Here is a 22,298-nt window from a genome sequence, read left to right on the forward strand (position 1 = left end):
GACCGGACCAGGCCAGAGAGAGAGAGACGTCAAACCCCACTTGCCATAAGTAAAAACACAAACCTGGAAGGAAATATATTTAAGGGGAAAAAAATCCATACCCAATCTGACCTGAAAGTCACTGGAAAATGAGGCCCTTTATTGTATGTTACACAGATTCATGCTCAACCTGACACTATGTAATCGGCAAGGGAAGACACCCTGACATCCCTGTCAGTGACAGTTAATCACAGGAGGAAGCTGGGCCAGGAGATGGGAAATAATCAGCATGTGTGTTTTTTGGCTCTCTTATCGCTTCAGTTCTTTCTCTCCCTTTATTGCCAAGCCAGATCAGGATGCTAAAGCCTGGTGACATGTTTATATTGCTCGGGATCTACAATCCTGTCCCCAACCCTACCCACGACCTACTTCCCCTATTCCCCCCATTTTCTCTGCCCCCTCATCTCCCCTGCTCCCCTCCAGCAGCACAAAGCGGGAGAGGCTGGGTGGCAGCGACAGAAAGGGGGACAAGCTTTTGGGGGGGGGGATGGAAGAGTAGTTTGGGGGAACGTGGGCTGGAGGAGCCGATCGAGAAGGCAGGGCCTGAAGGGAGGGAGAGTGGGGGGGGACTAGATCAGCGTTCCCCCCTCTCCCCTGGATTGGGGGAGCAGGACTCCCTCCTCTTCGGCTGCTGTGTGAACGCTCCCGCTCCGGTTTCAATCGGCTGCCAAGGCCGCAGCCTGCTCCCCCTGCCCGGGGCTCTCTCCCAGAGTAGCTCCCCCCACACACGGTCCCTCTGGCCGCGGCGGGGGTGGGAGCTGCGCTCCCCGGCTCAGGGGCAGCGCGATCCCAGTGCCTGACCCGGCCCCGCCCCCTGCCCGGCCCCGCTCAGTCCCTCTGGCTCGTATTTAACCGCAGCTGGCCGCCCCGCCGGGCTCTCACTTCCCCGCCTGCTCAGTCCCGTCCCCGCGGCGCGCCATGGAGCGCGGCGTGCTGCTGCTGGCGTTGGCCTGGGCGCTGGGGGTGACTCTGTCCGGGGCAGCCAGGAGCCCCTACCAGCAGGTCCTGCACCACAGCCGGCTGCGCGGCCGGCAGCACGGGTAAGGCGGGAACCAGTGCTCGCTGGAGCCGGGCCGGGGGACGCGCGTCTGCAGCCCGGGCTGCGGGGGCTCCGCACTTCGCTCCGCAGCGCCTGGCCGCAGACCTCTCCCGGCCCCGAGTGGGGGGACTGGAGACTCCCCGGGCGCCAGGCTCTGCCAGACGGTAGATGGGTGGGCTGGCGGCTAGTGCTCATTGATTCATTCCTGCAGGGCCGGTCAGCCTCTGTCCCTGCTGTAAGGCACGAGAGACAGGACTAGCCGCAAGACAGCTCGGCTCAAAGGGAAACGATCCGCCTTTGACAGTTAAGGGACCAAGGCTTATTTATACCCCTGTGTTTGCAAATACTGGGGTAGATGCTGCCTCGTCTGTTTAATCATTTGTATTGGTACAATCAGACTTAGACATATACAATGAAATCTACTCGAATGAGATGCTGCCTATAATCAATCCGGACTCTCAGAAGGGATTGTATGTACACGCATACATAACATTTCGTGTGTGTGTGTACACACACCTTTTGAAAGTTAGAGTGTGGTAGGATGAATACATCCGCTACAACCTGGAATAATGGTAAACTGAATTTTGGTGTCTCTATCTCCAGTAGCGTTAACCACTTAAATACTGCAGGATGTACTGTTGTCACCTATGGACAAGTTTAATCTTTCTGTGCCCCCAAAGTAGGAAAGAATTTGTTGAAAAATATTGACCATAATGACATTTCAATGGGAAATCAGAAAATTCCAAAGTTTGTAAGCCGTCTCTATTTTCCACCTAATATATCTCAGAGTGGTTTCAGTAGCTTTATTAATGGTTGTAAGGCATCCTGAGCTGCTAAGAGGAAAGGTACTTGCATACAAGTAAAGTTACATGGATGCTGTTCTACTGAACAAATGTTTGCAAAACTAATAATATGATACTGTATATTTAAATATAAACAGTAGTGAGATTGTGTCACAAAATAACAACAACAGATTTTATGCATGACTTATTTTTTCCTTTGGTGCCTTGGTATTGCATGGGCCATTTTAGACCAGTTTACATTGTTATATTTATGTATCACTCATAAAATAATTTCTGATTAGAATGGCCCTTCGTGGCTGGGACTTTATCGTCAGCTTTTGTCTATAAGGACTTTGGCACAGTTCTGATGCTAGACTCCTGGCTCCTTGGGGCAGGGACAATCTTTTATATTTGTGCCTGCAGACCACCAAGAATGTTATCCACACTTAACATCATGCAAAATCAGGACTACTGCATCTAGACAACGCATGAGAAAGAGAAGGTGTTTGTAGTGAATTTTACATGGAGTGTTTGCATGATCTTTTAATTTGTCTTACATTTTGTTGATCTGCAGAGTTGAAATTCTCCATGTCTATTTCTGGTTTAATTTTATTTTTACATATTCTGAAGTAATGTCAGACAGATTTTAAAGGGCTTTTTTTCCCCCTAATCAACTGTCGTGTTTCATGTAAACCTTTTCACTAGATCTTGAAAGAATTCTTGACAAAAGTAATCAGTTCTTTAGTTGTATACTTCCCAAAGAACATCTAAAAATGTGTGTAGACCTCTTCTCCTGGATTGGTAACACACACGGTACTGATGCTGGTTCTATTGACACAGATGCATTGTTAGCTATAACACTAACTGTGAAATCTGTAGTTTGTGACACTGACTCACACCTCTCTTGAGATCTGACTGGGAATCTCATAGAATCTTGAAGTGGGTACAAAATTCACATGGCTCACCATTGCAATATGATGTTGATTAAAGAGAAGCTACAGGTCAGATGGGTAGTTGGAGCCAAGGCCACAAAAGGTTTTTTGTTCTTTTTAAAGGCAGAAATGGTGAAATATTGCGATCAACATGTCATCTGGAAACTAGATCAGCTATTGTAAAAACAGTATATTAGTTTGTGTTTAATGAGATATAGAACCTTAATGGATGAGTTCTAGAGGCTATTGCCTGCCTTAAGTAATTGGCATGCAATGTTGCCCTCCATGTACATATGCCTTGAAACTAAACAATGGCAAGTTCTGCCAATAACTTGAAGATGAAAGTGTGCAAATTGATAAGTTACTACAGCCCTATCTTACATTAAATGAATGTATTTCTCCTATGACTCTTCATTTCTGGTGACAGAGGAGAATGTTGTTGCCAGTACAATCAATAGAAGTAGAGGCACACTTCTGCCATTGCTTTCCTAGCAGCACTGGCATCTCTGGGGGAGTACAAGAAGCGAGTGTTTATGGATGAAGTGAATCACATGCTGCTGCCCCTGATGTAAGTGGAGATAGGGATAACTCAGTGGTTTGAGCATTGGCCTGCTAAACCCAGGTTGTGTGTTCAATCCTTGAGGGGGCCATTTAGGGATCTGGGGCAAAAAAAATAGTTGGGGATTGGTCCTGCTTTGAGCAGGAGGTTGGACTAGATGACCTCCTGAGGTCCCTTCCAACCCTGATATTCTATGATTCTATGAAATCCTGCATAACTGAAAGCAGAATTTGGCCCACTAGTCCCTCTCTGATGGACAGAGCTTTATAAAAAACAGTTCAGTTTTATCAGCATCAAGTAAGAGCAAACTAAGTATTTGGATGCCAACATATGGCTGTGTCAAACATGTAGCTATAGAGAAACAACCAAAGCATTCTTGGACATAAAGTGCATTCATGTATCATTAGCAGAGAACTTAAAAGGGCCAGATTCTGTTACCTTTACTCATGTTGTATATCACCTTGCTCCATGAGTAGTTCTATTGAAGCCAATAGTACTCATTGCATAGGAAGATACTATTCAACAGGAGTAAGGGAGACCGAATCTGGAGCTATAGAAATAAGTGACAGTTTATGCACATTTTAAAAAAAGTGAACAGGGGCAGATCTCTGAGTGGGGCTGCAGTTAAGAATTGCAGAAGGTAAAGTAACACCAACATAGAACTATTTGCTTGGGGAAAGTATTGCGTGACAATAATGCATTTCCACTGTCATAAAATAGGCAGTGACTTACTCCATTGAAGGCAGGTAGGTAAAGCATTGTGATTGAGCTGCATATTATTTTCGGAAGCATCCACTGTGTGCTAGGCTGTTTCCAAACTTTCAAGGACAGTTCCTACTCCAAGGATATCAGTTAAGGACCGACTGGCGAGCAGCACATGATCGACGAAAGGAAACAATTTATATATGTCAACTTGTTTCACTTTAAATTGTTGCACAGCTGAAGTAAGGGACTTGCGTGTAGAGTACTGACAGATTCATTTAAATCTAAACTGGGCAGAACACTATAATATACACTGCATCTACTCCAGTTTCGTTATGGGAATCACTGAAAACACAGCAGTTTTATTTTATTTTTTTCTTTACTGGGGCTTGATCTGAACCTGCATGGCATTGTACTGATAAATCAAAACCTGAACAGCAGCAGCATGTAGCTTCAGTATTTTTGCTTAAAAAAAAGGTAAATTGGTTAATATGAAAACAGTACTCAGAGTACTAAGTATTTCTTCATCAGCCTCTTAACAAGTAGGAAACCATTCCAAAGGATGCAGAAGACACGATAAAACTAGTTCTCCAGTAGCCACACACGTAAAGGATGAATCCTGGCGGGACTGTCCAATCAAATGGACACTGAAATCTAGGAGCTCTTTGGTTGTAACCAGACTTGCTCACCGTAGTGTGAGCGTAGCCAAGGTAGGCTGAGTCAGAAGGTGCAGGAATGTCTGTGGGTTGTACTTTTGGGGCGGGATCGTCCACTGGTGTCTGTTGGCGTAGCTGCACTAAAGTCAATGAGGCTAGGCCAGGCTACGTCAACTGAAGAGCCGGCAGTCTGATTTATTTTTAGTCGTTTTTAATTTTTTCCCCTGCATGCCACATTTTGCACGTAAAGTGCAATGAACGCTTTCAAGCAGAAATGCATTGTTTTTATTGGAAATGGCAGAAATTATGGAAACTGGCAGTGTGAGCTCAATACTGTGAAGCACTGAGAGCCCTCAACTTCCAATGACTTCAGTGGGTGGCAAAAGTGCCCGACACCGAGCAGGATTAGGCTCTGTCTCTATAGATGAAAGCTGCAGCGAGATTAACAAAGACTTACTGAAGAGAAGCCAAACTCCCACTGAGACTGGCAGTGGATTTAGCAAACATATATAGTAGAACCTCACTAATTCATACTAATGGCTGGGAGACCAACCATTGGAGAACTGAGCTTTTGTGCAATAGTGAGAACGTGAAGCACACAGGTGGGCGAGGGTGAATCCATACTACATCACAAAATCTCCTGTGTTTATTTGGACAAGGAAGCATTGTTCGTAATACCTCAGAACATATGTGCAAACAGGCTGTAGTAGTATATTTTGCCTGAGTAAGTCTAAGTAACAGGAGACCACTGTGATTTGTTTCTCTCCCCTCCCCCCAGGTTTATGGCTCAGTGAATTACAGCTCAGCTGATTCCTGTAACGTGCAGAGCACCTCTTGGGAAAAGTGCTGGCAGTCGGTGCTCCGCAGGAGTAGGCCGTTAGTAACCCGCTGCTGGAATTGTTGGGAACTGATTGAGGAAAGCAAACAATGTATTGGAGCCAAGCTACATTCAGAGCTTGACCCTACATGGTGCTGAGATCCACAGCTCCTGCTAACTTAGCTCTGAGTTGTGGGTGTTCACCACGTCTTGGGATCAGGACCCAGGGGCAGTAGGGACATCCCATCCCTAAAGGCAACAAACAGTACTGCCAGCATTTACCATCCTTTTGTCCTGCTACTCCTGAAATCAGCATAGCTTAGTGTACAGACCTATATATGGACTCTATTCATCCTGTCAGATGCTGAGCACTTTGGCCCTGATCCATTGACTTCCGTGGGACAGTCACGTGCTTAAAGTTAAGCACGTGCTTAACTGATTTGCAGGATTGCGTCCGGAGTGCTCGGCCCCTTGCAGGATAACTGATGGATACTATCAACATGCTCATATTAATCCATCATTTAATCTATGAAAAACTTACTGTGTTGAAGCAGTAGCACACGTTAACTATTAGTAACACAACAATTCTAATTTCATGTACAAAATAGTTCTAGTCTAATCTTCAGCTAAGGATCCTGATATTTGTAATTAAAAAAATAGTTATTTTTTTTGGTTACCTTTATTTAAATATCTTCACCCTGTTATCTACTCTATCAAGTCTTTATCCGGAGCTTATTTTCCTTTGTGAGTTGGTGTCCATAGTGGAACCCCTGATGCAACTGTAATTTTAGCTGTAATTTTTTATTGTTGAGGGGATGGAAAAGGTCAGGTTTTTGCATTCAGGAAAGAAAAATCCTGGCTTGATGAAGGGAGAGCGCTTTCTCAGTTTAATTTATAGTAGTCATTATGGATTCTGATCTCTTAGAAAGGTAAATTGCAGGTATAAAATATTCCTCCTTCATAAAAATCAAAGTGCTGCTTTCAGACCTACTGTCGATGGGGTATCTCTTAATGTTATATGTCTGAATGAGGGAGAAACTTACAGTATCTTTTCTGTCTTTCTTTATCTATAGCCCCAATGTGTGTGCTGTACAGAAGCTTCTTGGAACAAACAGGAAATACTACACAAACTGCAAACAGTGGTACCAGAGAAAAGTCTGTGGAAAATCAACGTAAGTACTTGAGAGTATCTAGAAATCTCACTAAAAAGCTTCAGTATGGATACACACACTAGGCTTTTTTGGCTCAAAACAAAGTGTTTTTATGAAAAAGAAACCGCTGTTAGTAAACACGCTGGACATGTGATTACAATGTAGGGCTTCTTGTTTATATGTACTTCAGATCAGTTTAATTAAATGCTGTTATCAGCATTCTAATTGATTTTTAAACCGTGCATTTTGAGGAAAGGCTCTCATATTTATCAGACATCTTATGTGCTAATTGGAATGAACGGTCAGACACGAACCCCTGCTAACCTCCCAAGAGTTGAGAAATCATTGGACAGGTAAGGGCAACTTGTGCTGAGGCCTTAAATGGGATTTAAGTAGTGTCCTATCCTTGGCAGTGATGTGTTAATTTCATTCTTGGTGAATAAAAACATGGGGAACCTTCTTATTTCTTATGCATTATACATTGAGTCTTCAGCATCCATTCCCAAATAAATCTTTGTCTCATGATTGCCCATCTGTAAAATGTTGATGATGATCCTCAAGCACTTTGGTATGTTACGGATGGAAAGGGCTGCATAAATCCAAATTATTTATTATAAATTGGGGGTATTTTTCTGCACTTGCAGAGCTCTCAGTGCTGTAATGAAGTATGTACAGGTGTTATCTGGTACCTAACTGTTCATCTCCCATATCTAGATCCCATACTGCTTCTCTACAAAGAAGCAGCTCAGAGCTGATGGATATTGGGAACAATATAAAATGTATGGTCATATGTAGATTTTTGGGTGAAGGAGAAAAAACAAAGTGAGAGGGTCAGATTAAGACAATAGTTTTCTGATGACTCTTTCAGGAAAAAATAATTAGGCTTTCAGATCAGTTCTGTGCCCAAACCTGCAAATATTAATCTTCAAGTAGCTGTTGCATAAAGTAATCTATGGAACCAGCCTCAGCACTTTCTTTTGAAAGGTGCAGTCGTCACATAATTAATAATGTGTATGCCATGCTTGTGCTGGACTTGAGATGAAGTCTGTCTGTCTCTTCCAAGAGACACAAGCCTTTGCAAGGTCACGCAAGCCCCCAAAAATTTGGGTCTGAGGTAGCTTCACAAGCTTCTGAGAGACAGATGCCAGTTGGAGGGTTTGATGTGTGCTAGTTGGTGCTAGAAAACAGAATGTTAAACAAAGGTTTCCATGCAAATTAAAAAAAAAAAGTAAGCGTTGAAATGAAAGGATTAGCAATTTCTACTTGACTGAGCTCGTGTAGAAAATCATTTAATCAAGAGAACTGACATCAAATCACCCAGATGTTTGTGAGAACAGTTGGGAAAGTATTTTACTGCCCAGTCCAGTATGAAACCAAGTCTTTGGGATGTCTTAACAGTCTCGAGTTCAAATGAAATAAACTTTCTTTGCTAAACAGCAAACCGAGAGATCTTTCAGTGTCTACCTGAATGGACAAACTGGAGTTTAAGTTGGCTTCTAAAGAAAACAGTAGATTGGCTCAACTGGATGTACTGAGCCTCAGTTCGGTTCTCTGTGTTAATTGTATAGTTAAGAGGTAGGAAAACCAGAAATTGCCACTTAGCACAGTTTCTGGACTTTCAGCATATTTCCATTTGATTCATCTAAAGGAGTAGATTCCTTAGTCTTTACATGGAGGTGCTGTAACTCATTAAAACTGAAGAAAGACTATATTAGTCCATGGGAGGCTAAGAGCCCCTCCCCAGCTTGCTCACTCCTCCACTGACCCATCCCATCCCCTCCCTTTTTCCCACCCTTGCTGTGGATGCTGGATGAATGGAGAGTGTTCCACCAGCTTTGCAGAAGTGGCTGAGACCCTTTGATGCGTGGGCTGGAGGGCAGGGGGGCAAGTCTGATCTGGCCTATGATTTGGAGATCTAGAATTATACATTTAAAAGGAAATACTTATTTTGATTTCCCCTCCCCTTTTTTCCGCATAGTAGATGTGAGCTCCACAGGGAAGTGTCTCCAGCAAACGTCTCTGATTAGAGCTACGCTCCCAGCTGGCTCCAGTACTGCATCAGGGAAGTAGGCCTCATGCTGTAGGCAAATTGCATTAGGTGCTTGGATTTTTACCAAACATTGAAATAAGATCCCTGTACCCATCTTGCCAAGCATGTACTTACGAGATGTAAGTGGAAGACGATGTTTCCCAGAGAAAGCAGAGTCAAGATCCTCCATGTGGATCGGAGAGGAGATTGTCATCAGAATGTGACAGGTAGACAAGTTGTTACAGCCCTGAAGCAATAGTAACTTCCACTCCCAGTAGGATCAGCAGGTTTACTTGCTTAGGTCATGTGGAATGCAATAAAAGGACCTGATTCTGCCACCCTTGCTTGCATTCAGTAATATCTGAATTCATGAGCTGTTCCACTGATTTCAGTGGGCCTACTCAAAGAGTTAAGCCTGGCTCTCTTTCAGAGTGGCAAAATCCATCTCCAAAGGATTACCCTGACAGTCCAGTCATTGCAACACACACACACACACCATCTTTAAGAATGCTACAGCAACTGGACAGGAAAAATGCTGTGCATATTTTAAGGCCATATTAAATGGCTCTTATTAACTTAAGTGCCGAGTAATATTAGTTTATCTTTGATTTCTATGTAACTTGTTTGTGATCTCGGGCATTAGGAGATGAGTGGCTTGTTTTTCTGGCCAAGCTTCCTTTTTTACATTTACAACCTGTATGTATTTTTGAAGCTGCAATTCCCAGTGGGTAAACTTAGCATTTACACATGATCTGGTGGAGTAGTTACATCCCTGAACGATCTACATTATTCCTGCACATAATTGCAGACACAAAAGGGGAATCCAGGTTTTAAAAAATCTGGCCTAAAACCTCTTTTTGATATATGTATGTTGCCCCTCCTTCATTTTAGAAATCACATTATTCTACCTTAATGGTTTAAAACACAGCAGTAGTACTATGTTAGGGTCCACTCATGCAAATGCTACTGTGGGTTGTCGCATAGATATCAACAGACTACTTATGGTAGTAAGCACCTACCTGGGAGTAAGTTTTTTGCAGGCTTTCATCCTTAATTCATATAGTTTTGGACCATTGCTGTAAAATACTTGAGCATATATGCAATACACTGTATCTGATTAATAATGGACATTTCAACAGATGTATCAAATGTGACTCCAATCGTCTTGTCTGCTTCTTTGGTGTTCTGCTCTTTGCTAAAGAATTGAATTGTGTTGTTTGGAAGAAATGAGATGATGTGGGATGAGACACTGGGCAAGATGTCTGATATTACTTTGACTTAATGAGCAAAGTCTTTGTGTTGGCAATTAAGCAATTTTCTACTTTTGGTTATGTAGTTAATCCAAAGGCAAAGGGGTATTTTATTTATCTATCTCTATTTATATTTTCCTAAATCCAATGGCAGCACTATTCGAGCCTTATGCTTTTTGAATCATGGAGATAATTAAACTCCTTACTTTTCTGTTAAGAACAAAGAGAGAGCCTGGATAACTTTGCTTTTTAAATCCTTCAAAAATCATTGATTGTATGAAGCTGCCCCTTAACGCTTTCCCTCGTTCCCATGCTGATTTAACATTCTTCTTTTGGCTGACATGATTTCTCCAGTTCAGGAAAAGAACAAGTCTCTGGTTCTCGTTATAAAACAAAACATATGAGTTTAATTACAGAAAATTATTATAAATGGATCTTTATTTGGTAATGTATGCTTGAGCTTATTTTTATTACCTTGAAAAATGCATTTAAATTTTCATTTTGGACCCTAAGAACACAACCGTGTGAAACAATGACTAATAAAAATGGGGAAGCTCCGTGTAAGTTTTACTGCATATTGAATTTTACAGCGGAGCCTTTTGAAACTAAAATCTGATTTAATAACTATAAAGATTTTACTTGAAACTACTTGACTGGGAGGGCAGGAAATTGTGGTCAGAAGGCATTACAGAACGTATGACAAACGCTCTTTGTAGGAGAGCATTCTGACGGGGTTGCTTATTTAACCTGCATAGCTGGCACCAGCCTTGCTGAGATGTAATGATCTGTAACCAACAATCAGACATCATAAACCTGTACTGTATTTGGCAAATTCAAGTGCTGTCAAGTAGCATACCACCGGTTTGTTCTGTAAGTTGTGAAGTGTATTTCATGATTTTTGTTGTAAACTATGTAACGTGTAGCCATATAAGAACAAAACTTAACTGAATGCTTACACGGACTATAAACACTCATACAGGCTCATGTGGGACTATGTACATTATGGGCAAAATTCTGCCTAACCGGTACATGTGGGCTTGGATGGGGGGGGGGGGGTTGCATGAATATAACAGAGGGCAGAATTTGGTCCTGTATTTGGAACCTTCCATTTGCTAGAAATATCGCAAAAACCCCTTGTGTCACACAACTTTCTGCAGTTTCATCTGCCTTGACATTAACAGTACAGCTTCCAACAACTGTTGCATCGATTAGTATGGGCACTCTTTTTCACGCTTAGCCAATGTCTCTCCTTTTGTTATGTACTGTGATATACTGCAGTCTTCTTCCTTGCCTGCCTGACATACTGTAGTTTCATTCCCAGTGGCATCATTGCCAGTGTGACCTTTTACTCCATGATAGACCTCTGGCGGGGTTAGGAGTGATGCAGATCCCATCCAGTGTATGACACTGAATGGGTTAAAACCCTATCCCTGATTAGGAGTAGTTTCATCAAGAATTTGCTCTACCTGGGTCACAACTGACTGTGGGAGAACATGGCTGACTTAACTGAGTTAGCAGGTCCTAGCTGGGAGACTGCCCAGGCATTTGATTTGAAAATGCAACTGAGCCGAGGTGGAAGCAAATGACTTCATTGTGCTGAGCAGCAGGGAGGTTTTGGGAAGCCCTTACCCTCCGAACACTCATCAGTGTTGTGCGTAGGCAGAGCATGATTTTTTTTTTTTTTGTGAACAGCCCAGGAGGGTGTTAGGTTATTTTCGGGTCCAGCCACAAAAGACCAAAGATCACTGGGTCCAATTCATCCCTGGGGTAACTCCACCGAGATCAGTAGTGTTACTCCAGGGCTGGATTGAGCCCACAGTTCTGTACTGCCTTTTAAAATGTGCTTCTGTGGCAAGCTCTAAGCAGAGGCACAAAAATTTAGACGGAAGATTTCATTAACAAGCGGACTCGCTCTCCTGAACAGCTCCACGCCCTCCCTGCCATCTCCACTCCTCACCCCAAAGGCAAAAGCTGCAGGAGGCAGGTGAGTCTTAATCCATGCCCCGAAGCACAGAATCTGGCTCTGATGGACAGAGAGCCAATTTCACAGCCAGAGTCTTTCTCCTAATAATACCTTTCCTGCTTGTGTAAACCACCCACCTCCTGGGTGTGGTGTTCTGTCCCATCTAGTGGCACCGAGACCACTTAGCGAGAGAGATTAATGAGTCTGCTCTACAGCCTTAGCTAACAGCCAGTTGGCTTTCTAATTCATGCGGTAGAGGCTCATGCACTAAGCTTCAGAGGTCCCCGGTTCGATCCCGCCTGCTGACGACCTGGGTCTGTCAGCATTACACTTGCAGCCTAGATGTTTAAAGCCAGGGCCCACTAGTTGATCTCAACTGGTACAATGATAATCTACCCCAGCTGGCCTCCCCATATGGTCTAGAGCAGTGCTTCTCAAAGTCGGTCTGCTGCTTGTTCAGGGAAAGCCCCTGGCGGTCCGGGCTGGTTTGTTTACCTGCCGCGTCCGCAGGTTTGGCCAATCGCGGTGCCCACTGGCCGCGGTTCGCCGCTCCAGGCCAATGGGGGCTGCGGGAAGTGGCGCGGGCCGAGGGAGCTGCGAACCGCGGCCAGTGGGAGCCACGATCGGCTGAACCTGCGGACGTGGCAGGTAAACAACCGGCCCGGATCGCCAGGGGCTTTCCCTGAACAAGCGGCGGACTGGCTTTGAGAAGCACTGGTCTAGAGGCAGCCTCTCAGATAGCCAGGATTTAAACCATTTAGGGCTTTTACGGATGAAAATCAACATGTTAGCTTCTGGGGACAATCCAACAGGAAGTTAGGGGAGGCTCTGGAGAAGAAGTGCTACATCCTACAGCTTTGAACAGCCCACTTTCTGTACTGACTGAAGCATCTAAGAAGGTATTGTGGCAATCCAGTTGAGGTCACTACAGCATAGCTACCACAGATATGAGCACTATATAAAGACCTAGATAGACAGATATTGCTACAGCAAATTCTGTGTTGGAGAGGAGGAATGTACAGCATTTTTTTTTTCTTTTCCAGCTGATATGGAGCTGGCCCCTCTGCAACAGAAGGTCAAAACTCTGTCCCTGATGGTTGGGCATCGATAGCCTGCTCTAGTTTGTCACTGGTTCCATTGGCCAGTGAAAGTATTTGGTGTCCTTTTATTGGCTGCTGATGTCCCAACCCTGCCTCCCCAGGAATGTTGTAACGACAGCAATTTTAAAGTTCAATATTTTACACAGCCCTGTAACTTTTGCATGGTGCCTTACCGAAGTGAAAAAAGAGGGATGACGCTTGCCTGGAAGAGCTGCCCCTCTACATAGGCCAGACACAAGTAGGGTGACCAGACAGCAAGTGTGAAAAATCGGGACAGGAGGTGGGGGGTAATAGGAGCCTGTATAAGAAAAAGACCCCAAAATCAGGACTGTCCCTATAAAATTGGGACATCTGGTCACCCTAGACACAAGAAAGGATGGCTGCAGGCGACAGGAAGGGAGAAGAGAGATAAAGAGATGGGAATCACGTTAGGATATGTCATTTTTTTTAAACGGAAAATGAGGTAGTGCAGAAAAGGAGTTGGGAGATAGACAGCCAGGTGGGAGGACAATGGACATCTATGGTGCACAGGGTGGCTGGTCCAGGCACATAGGTTCTGGTAAGTGACACCTTCCTGTGACTGCAAGACCCCTTGCACTGGAGGAGAGATTCACTCAGGGCAAAGGCAGGCAGTGGTGCTATAGGAGCTAGCACTAAAGCCATTACCACTTTCCAGTTAGCATCTCCCTCTGTTGAGGGGCACAATAGTGGCTCCAGCCTTTACCTGCTGATACAACTTCACACCCTCAGCAGGCTTTCCATAGCTGGGGGCAGCCTCCAGTGGTGTTACCCTGGAATGAGTTTAGACCACATTCTGTGATGCGTATCAGCAGCTTCCTGCCCCGTTAGTCATAGCTCATTAATCTCCAGTCAATCTGTAAATGAACCTTTTTAACAACTACATCAGAGCTCAAGAATTACTTATGCTGAGCTTCGGAATGATTTCTGTTTAATCAGCTCCCTGCCATTGATTATGGTTCTGAACTGAGGGACTGTCTAGACTTGAGTTAGTGTCTTTGGTGGAAAAAGGGAAATTAGAGTTACGGGGGTGGGAAAGGGGAGAGACTAAAGTGTGTGTTACTAATGAACATGGAAAGTAGGAGAGCTGAGAAAAGTGGACCAGCAGGGTGTTAAGATCCCAAGTCGTCAAAGAAGGGATTGCTTTAGGCAAATTCTTTCCCACATGGCATATATAATGTCTAGACCATCAGTCTGGATTTGCTTTGTAATTTTGTTAGGAAACCGTGACACAGAATTTATTTGCTGCTGTCACAGAAGTGCAGGTATTTGTTTCACTTACTGACTCCTAATTACCCAGAGGAATTCTGTTTAAATTCAAGGCATTTTCTGTGTGTTTGTGTGGTTTTTTTTTTTTTTTTTTAAACCGTGTTCAAATGATGACAAATATCTGAGGGCTTTGGGTTTTGCTTTCTTTTTTTTTAACCTAGCTCCCTGAAAGTCAGCTCTTGAAATTCTGCAGAGGGGGAAAGGGTACCTTGTAATAGGAGTGTCTGTTCTTCTTCACTATGGTGACACTAAGATCAAATTGTTTTGTCCCCTTCTAACAGCTGCAAAGGTGACCAGTAAAACAAACCTCAGAGAAAAATAAATTGGTAAACTCTGTTTTGATTTTTTCCCTCTGTTAATATAGACACGTATTTTCTTAAGGGGGACAGATTTGAAAACAACGCTTCTGCCTGCACTTATTTCTTAACCTGTAAAGTGGCACATGCAATGGGCTAGTTCCTCAGTTGATGTAAATTGCTATAAGTCAAAGCAACTACATTGATTGACACCACGTGAGGATCTGGTGGGTTGTTTTGTTACAACAGACCAGGCAGGGAATCAGTGGATGGTGGTTAAATGAAATAGACAGTTCTGTAATCAATCGGTGGTTCAGTCCTCGCTATAAATCCTTGGGACTTACTAATCGCTATTGGTGACTAGTTCACAAATTGCCGTAATTTACACAGCTGCTGTAGATGTAAGTTTGCCACTTCCAATGATTTCTCTGGCCCCTTATGTCAATGTGTATGAGAGATTGCAGACTCCATTCCCACTCATTGTAAGTAACTGCAGTTGGTGAACTAATCTGCTCGTGCAATTAATAAAGTTGCAAAGCTTTGGGTGTAAATGAGCTAATAGCTTTTCTAAAGGGAAGACTTGGGCTGACAACAGGGCTGAAAGAAAACATGAGGCTGCTTTAAGGGAAACATGATAGAATTGCAGCCTGTTATCCAAACAGTGATTAAATGTGGTTTACAAGCCCAGGAGATATCCGAATAGCTTGTTTTAATGTGCTAAAGTAAACTGGCGCTTGCAGCTTCATTCCTTACCAAGTAGACACAAGGGACTGTTACTGAGTGCTCCAGACATTGTTTAAGAGACATTGTAACTCCAAGCCAAACAAAGTAATTAAAACTACTAACATTTAATAAAAGGAGTTTTCTTCTGCCTCAAACGTGTCATAATATTAATGTACAGTGTCAATCAACTTATACTTTTCCTCCCCACCCATAGAATTCAGTTCTTGGCTTTATAAAAGAAAAATACCGTCTGAACAATTATTACTAGTTCTAGAACATATGGCTGCACCTCCTGTGAGGAAGCAACATTGCATGGAGACCATACTTGAATCCTGTATGTAGGCTTTTGGTTGTAACTATCCTGGGGTTTATTTAATGAACCGCCAGTGAATGGGAAAGGAATAAAACTGCCAAGCTTCTCTGGTGAACTGCTGCATGCAGCCAGGTGCAGTGTTCTCAATCCCTGCCTTCAGGGTACATCTCCAAATTCCTATGTTCATAATACTGTCCCTTATGGGGGAGCGTCTCCTAAATTATAATCGTCTACAAACCTATCTCTACAATAGTTAGCATTGCGTGTATCAACCGCCATTGTGCTATTCACTAGGTGGCTGTTTAGGATGTGATATTTTGGTCTAAAATGGGGTGTCATGTATATTGCACAGTGATTCATTTTATGGGATTGCATGAGTAAGGAGTGAAGGACTTGCTAGAGGAGGAGGGAGGTGAATATGTAAGGGCTATAGAGGTGTGATTGTTTTCAGCCCTCTATTTGGACATATAGTGAACAAACCCTCAAGGGAAATGTTGTTTGTTCTATGCCGAGATGGAAGCTTGCAATCCTGAAAGAGATAATGATCGGGTCTACACTATAGATTTATATTGGAAAAATCCACCCCCCTGAGCCACGTAGTTATATCGACCTAACCTCCAGCGTAGACAGCACTATGTCAGCAGGAGAGCTTCTCCTGTCGGTATAGCTACCGCCTCTCCCGCTGATGGGCGAAGCTCTCCCCTCCGAGTAGGAGCGGCTTCATTTAAGCACTACAATGGCCCAACCGCATCAATGAGCTGCACTGGTGCAGTATTTTAAGTGCAGACCCGCCCAAAGAATAGCTAGTTATTTAGCCAGGAAGGATTTGCTTTATGCCCAACATACATAGGAACTGTAGTCAAATGTAGAGAACAGCAGTTGTCCCTCCATGATTATCTTGGGCTGCCTGAGTAGAAGCGGCATGGATTGAAAAACTGTTTGTCATTATCTGCGGTGTCTGTGTCCTATTACAGAATGATCAGCTACGAGTGCTGCCCTGGATATGAAAAGGTACCTGGAGAAAAAGGCTGCCCAGCTGGTAAAAAATATGTTCCATTTCTATAGATGCTTTATAATTCTACAACTCTAGCATAGACAGTTGTTCAAAGTGAATTTGATTCTTGGGCATTATGTGTGATTTTGTACACTCCTCTCCATGAAAGGGCAAACCCACCAAGCGGAGCACTAAGTTATGGGGCACATCAGCTCCAGGACATGCAAAGTTTTGACAGAAATGTTCTATCCACTTAAAACTATTGAACGCAATTATTCTAAGTTAAGATAGTTTGGCTGTTAGAAAATACTCATGCCAGTGGGTAATATAACTCTATTGGAAATTTAATACATATAAAACTATCTACTGTAACACACAGTTTTTCCAGAGCATGCTTATTGTTTTAGTGAGTATGAATTTGGCAAAATATATTTGATTCGAAGATACAGTTTAGTGACCTCAAAAAAGGTGGGAAATCCCCTGGATACCGTAAAAAGGTTTGTGCTTTGTCATTGTCTTTGAATCATTCCCTACCCAATCCTTTTGCTACTGTGGAGGTTGCAATGTTTAATTTTAAACGCTGCAGACCAAATTCTCGCCTGGTGCACATTGGTGAAGCTCCACTGAGGTCAAGGTATTGTGCCGATTTATACCAGCTGAGGATCTGGCCCTGTGGAATTTGGGGCTCCTGAGAGGGAGAGGCTGCTCGCATTGGATTCAGTCAGGCATATTCATTCGTGTGTCCTACGGGAGGCAAGTTTACCTGGTGAGATGTTGCAGCAGCACGAAGTTCTGCAGTCTCTGTACTAGTGGGGTGCCTGCAGCTAGTCAGCTCTGGAAATGGACAGTGCTTGCCCAGAGTTGGTGTGGTTGGAGTAGCAGGGGATGCATTGATTCAGTATATCCCATAGGCAGCTTCTACGAGGGTGAAGGGGTCCTAAGGGAGTCCAAGGGAGATTAGACCAGCCCTAAGGGAAGGTGATACCACCACTGTCCAGGGAGATTCCACCTGGGACACAGTGTACTCGACAGTTGCAGGGAGATACAGTTTACATCTCCGAGGACCAAAATGTACAAATCTAAGCCCCAAAATGTGAACCCACATCTCTAAATGTGAACAATCAGGGGAAAATGTAAAACCTCAGGTCTAATGACAGACCATGTGAAACTGATAAACCTCTTTGGTTCTTGACTTTCTAGCCTCAATTACATGGGGCCCAATTTGGACTGTCATTTTACACCAGTATAAATCCAAAGTAACTCAATTTAAGGTTGTCAATTCTGGATTTATACTGCTGTAATTGTGATCAGAATCTCACCCAGTTTTAGGACAGCAGCGAAGGATAAACTAGTATTCTAATACCAACAAATATACATCTGCCAAGAGGACCATTTCAGAAGAATTCAGGGATGGGGGATGAAGTTGTCAGCATACAGAACACTGTGATTTTTATATTGTATCCTGCTGTGTCTTGGGGGAGGCGGGACAAAACATGGGAAATCGAGTGGAGCACCTAGACCTATATCAAACGATTCCTTTGATGTCTGAGTTCATTTCCAGATACGTTTTTTGCCAGCAGTTCTGTTTTCATTCAGCAATGTGCAGGGAGATGGGAATGGCTGCGGGCTGGAACTGCTCCCGTGTTATCAAATTTGATATTTTCTTCTTTCAGCATTGCCACTTTCAAACATCTACGACACCCTGGGGATTGTTGGAGCCTCCACCACCCAACTGTACTCTCTCAGCTCTAACCTGAAACCAGAAATTGAAGGACCTGGAAGTTTTACAATCTTTGCCCCAAACAATGAGGCCTGGTCTGCTTTGCCTGCTGTAAGATTAAATCCATCTTCCTTCTTGTTCTCTCCCCGACTCTTCTAGATTCACAGCACTGAGTCCTCAGAATAGGTACAGTCCCGACAGAGGCAGTGTAAGCTTGATCAGGGCTAGGGCCGTCTAGTCCAGCATCGTCTCTCTCACAGCCCCAGATGCTTCAGAGGAAAGTGCAAGAACCCTGGAGTAACAGATCTGCTTCCTGCCCCGTGTTAGGTCTCATGATGATTTCTAACAGTTGGAGGATGCCTGAAGCATGAGTGTTAATATCCCTCCCACAATTTTTTGTGCATCTTTAATTAAGATCACTCTGGATATTCTTTTAGCCATATAAATGTCCAGTCTCTTTTTTGAGTTCTTGACCTCAACGACTTCCTGTGACAGTGAGTTCCATAGTTCAATTACACATTATGGGAAAAAGCATTCACCGCAAGTCACACCAGTGTGCCTCAGCCCTGAGCTGGAGAGACCATTCCTAGGAATGGGAGAGAATTCAGACTCGTTCACCTCGTGTGCTGAGACTATGCCAAATGTGTACATTTTAATAGTAAATAAATAGATATTGTGCCAGGGACGATCTTTTCATTACGTGCACCTGCTGTGCCTAGCACAATGGCACTCCGATCCTTGTTTGTAGACTTTCTAGGAGCTACCACAATACAAATGATGATCATAAATGAAAGTTTATGGCTAGACACATACATAGTTATGGCTAGTTATACATGAAAGTATGGCTTTAAAGTCCAAGACAAACGTGTCCCTTAGGTTTGCCCAACTTTCATTTTAAAACAGCATTTGAAGTACTAGTTCCCTGGCTTCTATTTAGATAGACAGATTATTGAAAGATATTGCCAGGGAACTTTACAGTCAGGGGCGGCTCTATGTATTTTGCTGCCACAAGCACAGCAGTCCGGCGGCTTTCGGCGGCATGCCTGCGGGAGGTCCTCCGGTCCCGCAGCTTTGGCGTACCCGCTGCCGAATTGTCGCCAAAGCCGCGGGACCGGCGGACCTCCCGCAGGCATGCCGCCGAAGGCTCCCTGACTGCCGCCCCCACAACGACTGGCAGGCCGCCCCCCGCAGCTTGCCGCCCCAGGCACGCGCTTGGTGCGCTGATGCCTGGAGCCGCCCCTGTTTACAGTGGCATGGAATGCTGTAGAAATCCATTTGGGAGTCAAGATCCGTGCTGGTAAATCCCTGTGCAATATCAGGGCTCCTGCTATTGAAGGAATTCTATTTACACTAGATTTAATGGCACTAAGTAATTTTTTGGCAAAATTTTGATTTTTGCTTATTTTCAGGAAATGTTGGATTCATTGGTCAGTAATGTTAACATTGAGCTGCTAAATGCTCTTCGCTACCATATGGTGAACAAACGGGTCCTAACAGATGACCTGAAACATGGAACGTCTCTTCCTTCAATGTACCAGAATATTGATCTCCAGATCCACCATTATCCTAATGGAGTAAGTTAATTACTTGTACTACTGTAACAATGGGGGCCAGATCCTCAAATGGAGTAAATTGATGCAAGTCAATGGATCTATGCTAGTTACCCCAGACTTCTTGTACTGTATCTTTTTTTTGGTAAAATATTAATGATAAATAGACCAAAAACTCTTAGGAAGAGGGTCTGCTACAGGAAGGTGATCGGTGCCCATTGACCTCAATGAGAATTGAAGGCACTCTGCATGTCACAGGATCGAGCCCCAAATTAGCTGAGCAGATATTGTCACAACACCGTAGACTCAGCTTGATTCTCTTCTGTCTCGGAGCTCTACTTAATGCAGTGTGGGGTGGAGCGTCTGAAGGAGCTGATTCTCAGTAGACTATAGATGCGTGGATACACATAAGAAATATAAACAGGTAGCTGGTGTAACATTGTTCTATATATAAATACCTGGTTCAGTATATAGGTGCACAAGGAGCTTGTATAGAATTTTTATACACAGATGATGTTGCAGTAATGTTACACTCAGGTAAGCATGCTGATGTTATGCATTTGCTTATACTTCATACTATAGTGAGAGTAGTTTTGCTGCAGTATAATTGTCAAATGGGTTTTAAGCTTCCGATTACAGAACTATATACTAGGAGCATTTATTGAAAAGTATAACTTCAGAGTCATTACAGTGTTAAGTATGAAACTAAAAGGCAATTGGATTCATTATGTAGCTAGCCTTCTAGCATATATGATTTAGAGGTATAAAGCATAATCACACTGCAGTTTGTCACTATTATAAAGGGTAACCAGTTATTTAGAATATATATATGAATGGCATCTTTATAGATATAGGGCCTGAGCCTGCAACCCTTACTTACCTGAGTAATTCTTATTTACAGGTACACTGAAGTCACTAGATTACTCATTTGATTATGGGTGGGGCCTATAGTACAGTACAATTCTAGCTTGGCCAGTAATGGTTTTTTTAATTTCCTGTATATTGGGACTGGTTAACCAAGCTGCATGCTGTTGAGTTTCAGATGCAGTAAACAGTAGTTACCTATAGAGGAATGCTTTGTAAAAGAGCTCCTGAGAGCAGTTGCACAGAAAGACACTGCTGCTTCCTGATGATTAATAGCATCGCATCCTCTCTACACCGATTTCTTTAACTTCTCCTAGTACTAATGCAGTTTGTGGATTGTGGGTGGTTGTTGTTGGTTTTGTTTGTTTGTTTTGTTTTAATTAATTGAACTCTATCCCCTCTGGATCGTTTCCTCTGCAGATCGTGACCGTGAATTGTGCCAGACTTTTGAAAGCAGACCATCATGCCACCAATGGAGTGGTCCATCTGATAGATAAAGTCATCGCCACCACAACGAACTCTATCCAGCAAATCGTTGAGACTGACGAAAATCTTGAAACTCTTCGAGTGAGTTCATCTCAAGGGTTTACAGCATGTTAGTTCATGCTTTCATTCATGATTTTCAAAGGTGTCCAACTCCCACTGAATTTCAGTAGGATGTATGTAACCAAGGACTTGTCTGCACTTTAAAGTTTTGCTGCTTTATCTTTGCCAGCTGTGCTTATGCTGATATAGCTTATTCTGATTTGGAATCTATACCAGTATAAAGCATCATATACTAGTATAACTGTCTATACAGAGGCTTTTACTGGTTTAACTCTGTCAATAAAAAAAATCACACCGCTTACTGACAGTTATTTTGGTAAAACTTTCTAAATGTACACCAGGCCTCACTCCCTTATTTCCTTTTGAAAATCCTGGCATTAGAGGTTACTATTCAGAAACATTGACCCAATTGATTTAATAAATAAAGTATTAATTGTTAATGCACATCTTATACATTGAACTTTAACACCTAAACATAAACTGGCATTTCCCAGTTAACCAGGTTAAGGAGCTGAGCCAGTGCCGTTTGAAGTCACTCGGATCCTTTCAATTGACTTCAATAGGTATTGGAGCAAGCCCTAAATCACTGGTTAGGAAGCCTCCCTCCCCCCCCAATGTGTTCCAAAGGGTACGTCCACGCTACCCGCCGGATCGGCGGGTAGCGATTGATCTATCGGGGATCAATTTATCGCGTCTCATCTAGACGCGATAAATTGATCCCCGAACGCGCTCCCCATCAACTCTGGAACTCCACCAGGGCGAGGGGTGGAAGCAGAGTCGACGGGGGAGCCGCAGCCGTCAATCCCGTGCCATGAGGACAGTCGATCTAAGATACGTCGACTTCAGCTACGCTATTCTCGTAGCTGAAGTTGCGTATCTTAGATCGATCCCCGCCCCCAGTGTAGACCAGGCCAAAGACTGCCTGCCTGAAGGGTGAGGCGCTGCTAAGTACATAAGGCCAGATTTTTCAGAAAAGGTATTTAGGT

The 22,298-nt window shown here is 43.5% G+C and overlaps 1 protein-coding gene across 1 annotated transcript in view; it reads left to right on the plus strand.

Moving 5' to 3' along the window:
* Positions 1 to 957: 957 nt before the first annotated feature.
* TGFBI (transforming growth factor beta induced) overlaps positions 958 to 22,298 on the plus strand; it is a 34,034-nt gene continuing 12,693 nt past the window's right edge. Inside the window, exons 1-6 of the mRNA XM_065409264.1 lie at positions 958 to 1,079; positions 6,600 to 6,698; positions 16,613 to 16,677; positions 18,306 to 18,463; positions 19,762 to 19,926; positions 21,187 to 21,333. Of these exons, the coding sequence (XP_065265336.1) occupies positions 958 to 1,079; positions 6,600 to 6,698; positions 16,613 to 16,677; positions 18,306 to 18,463; positions 19,762 to 19,926; positions 21,187 to 21,333 (756 nt within the window). The remainder of the gene's footprint in view (positions 1,080 to 6,599; positions 6,699 to 16,612; positions 16,678 to 18,305; positions 18,464 to 19,761; positions 19,927 to 21,186; positions 21,334 to 22,298) is intronic.

The sequence above is a fragment of the Emys orbicularis genome, chromosome 8 (assembly GCF_028017835.1).
Source record: "Emys orbicularis isolate rEmyOrb1 chromosome 8, rEmyOrb1.hap1, whole genome shotgun sequence".
NCBI classification, from domain to species: Eukaryota; Metazoa; Chordata; order Testudines; family Emydidae; genus Emys; species Emys orbicularis.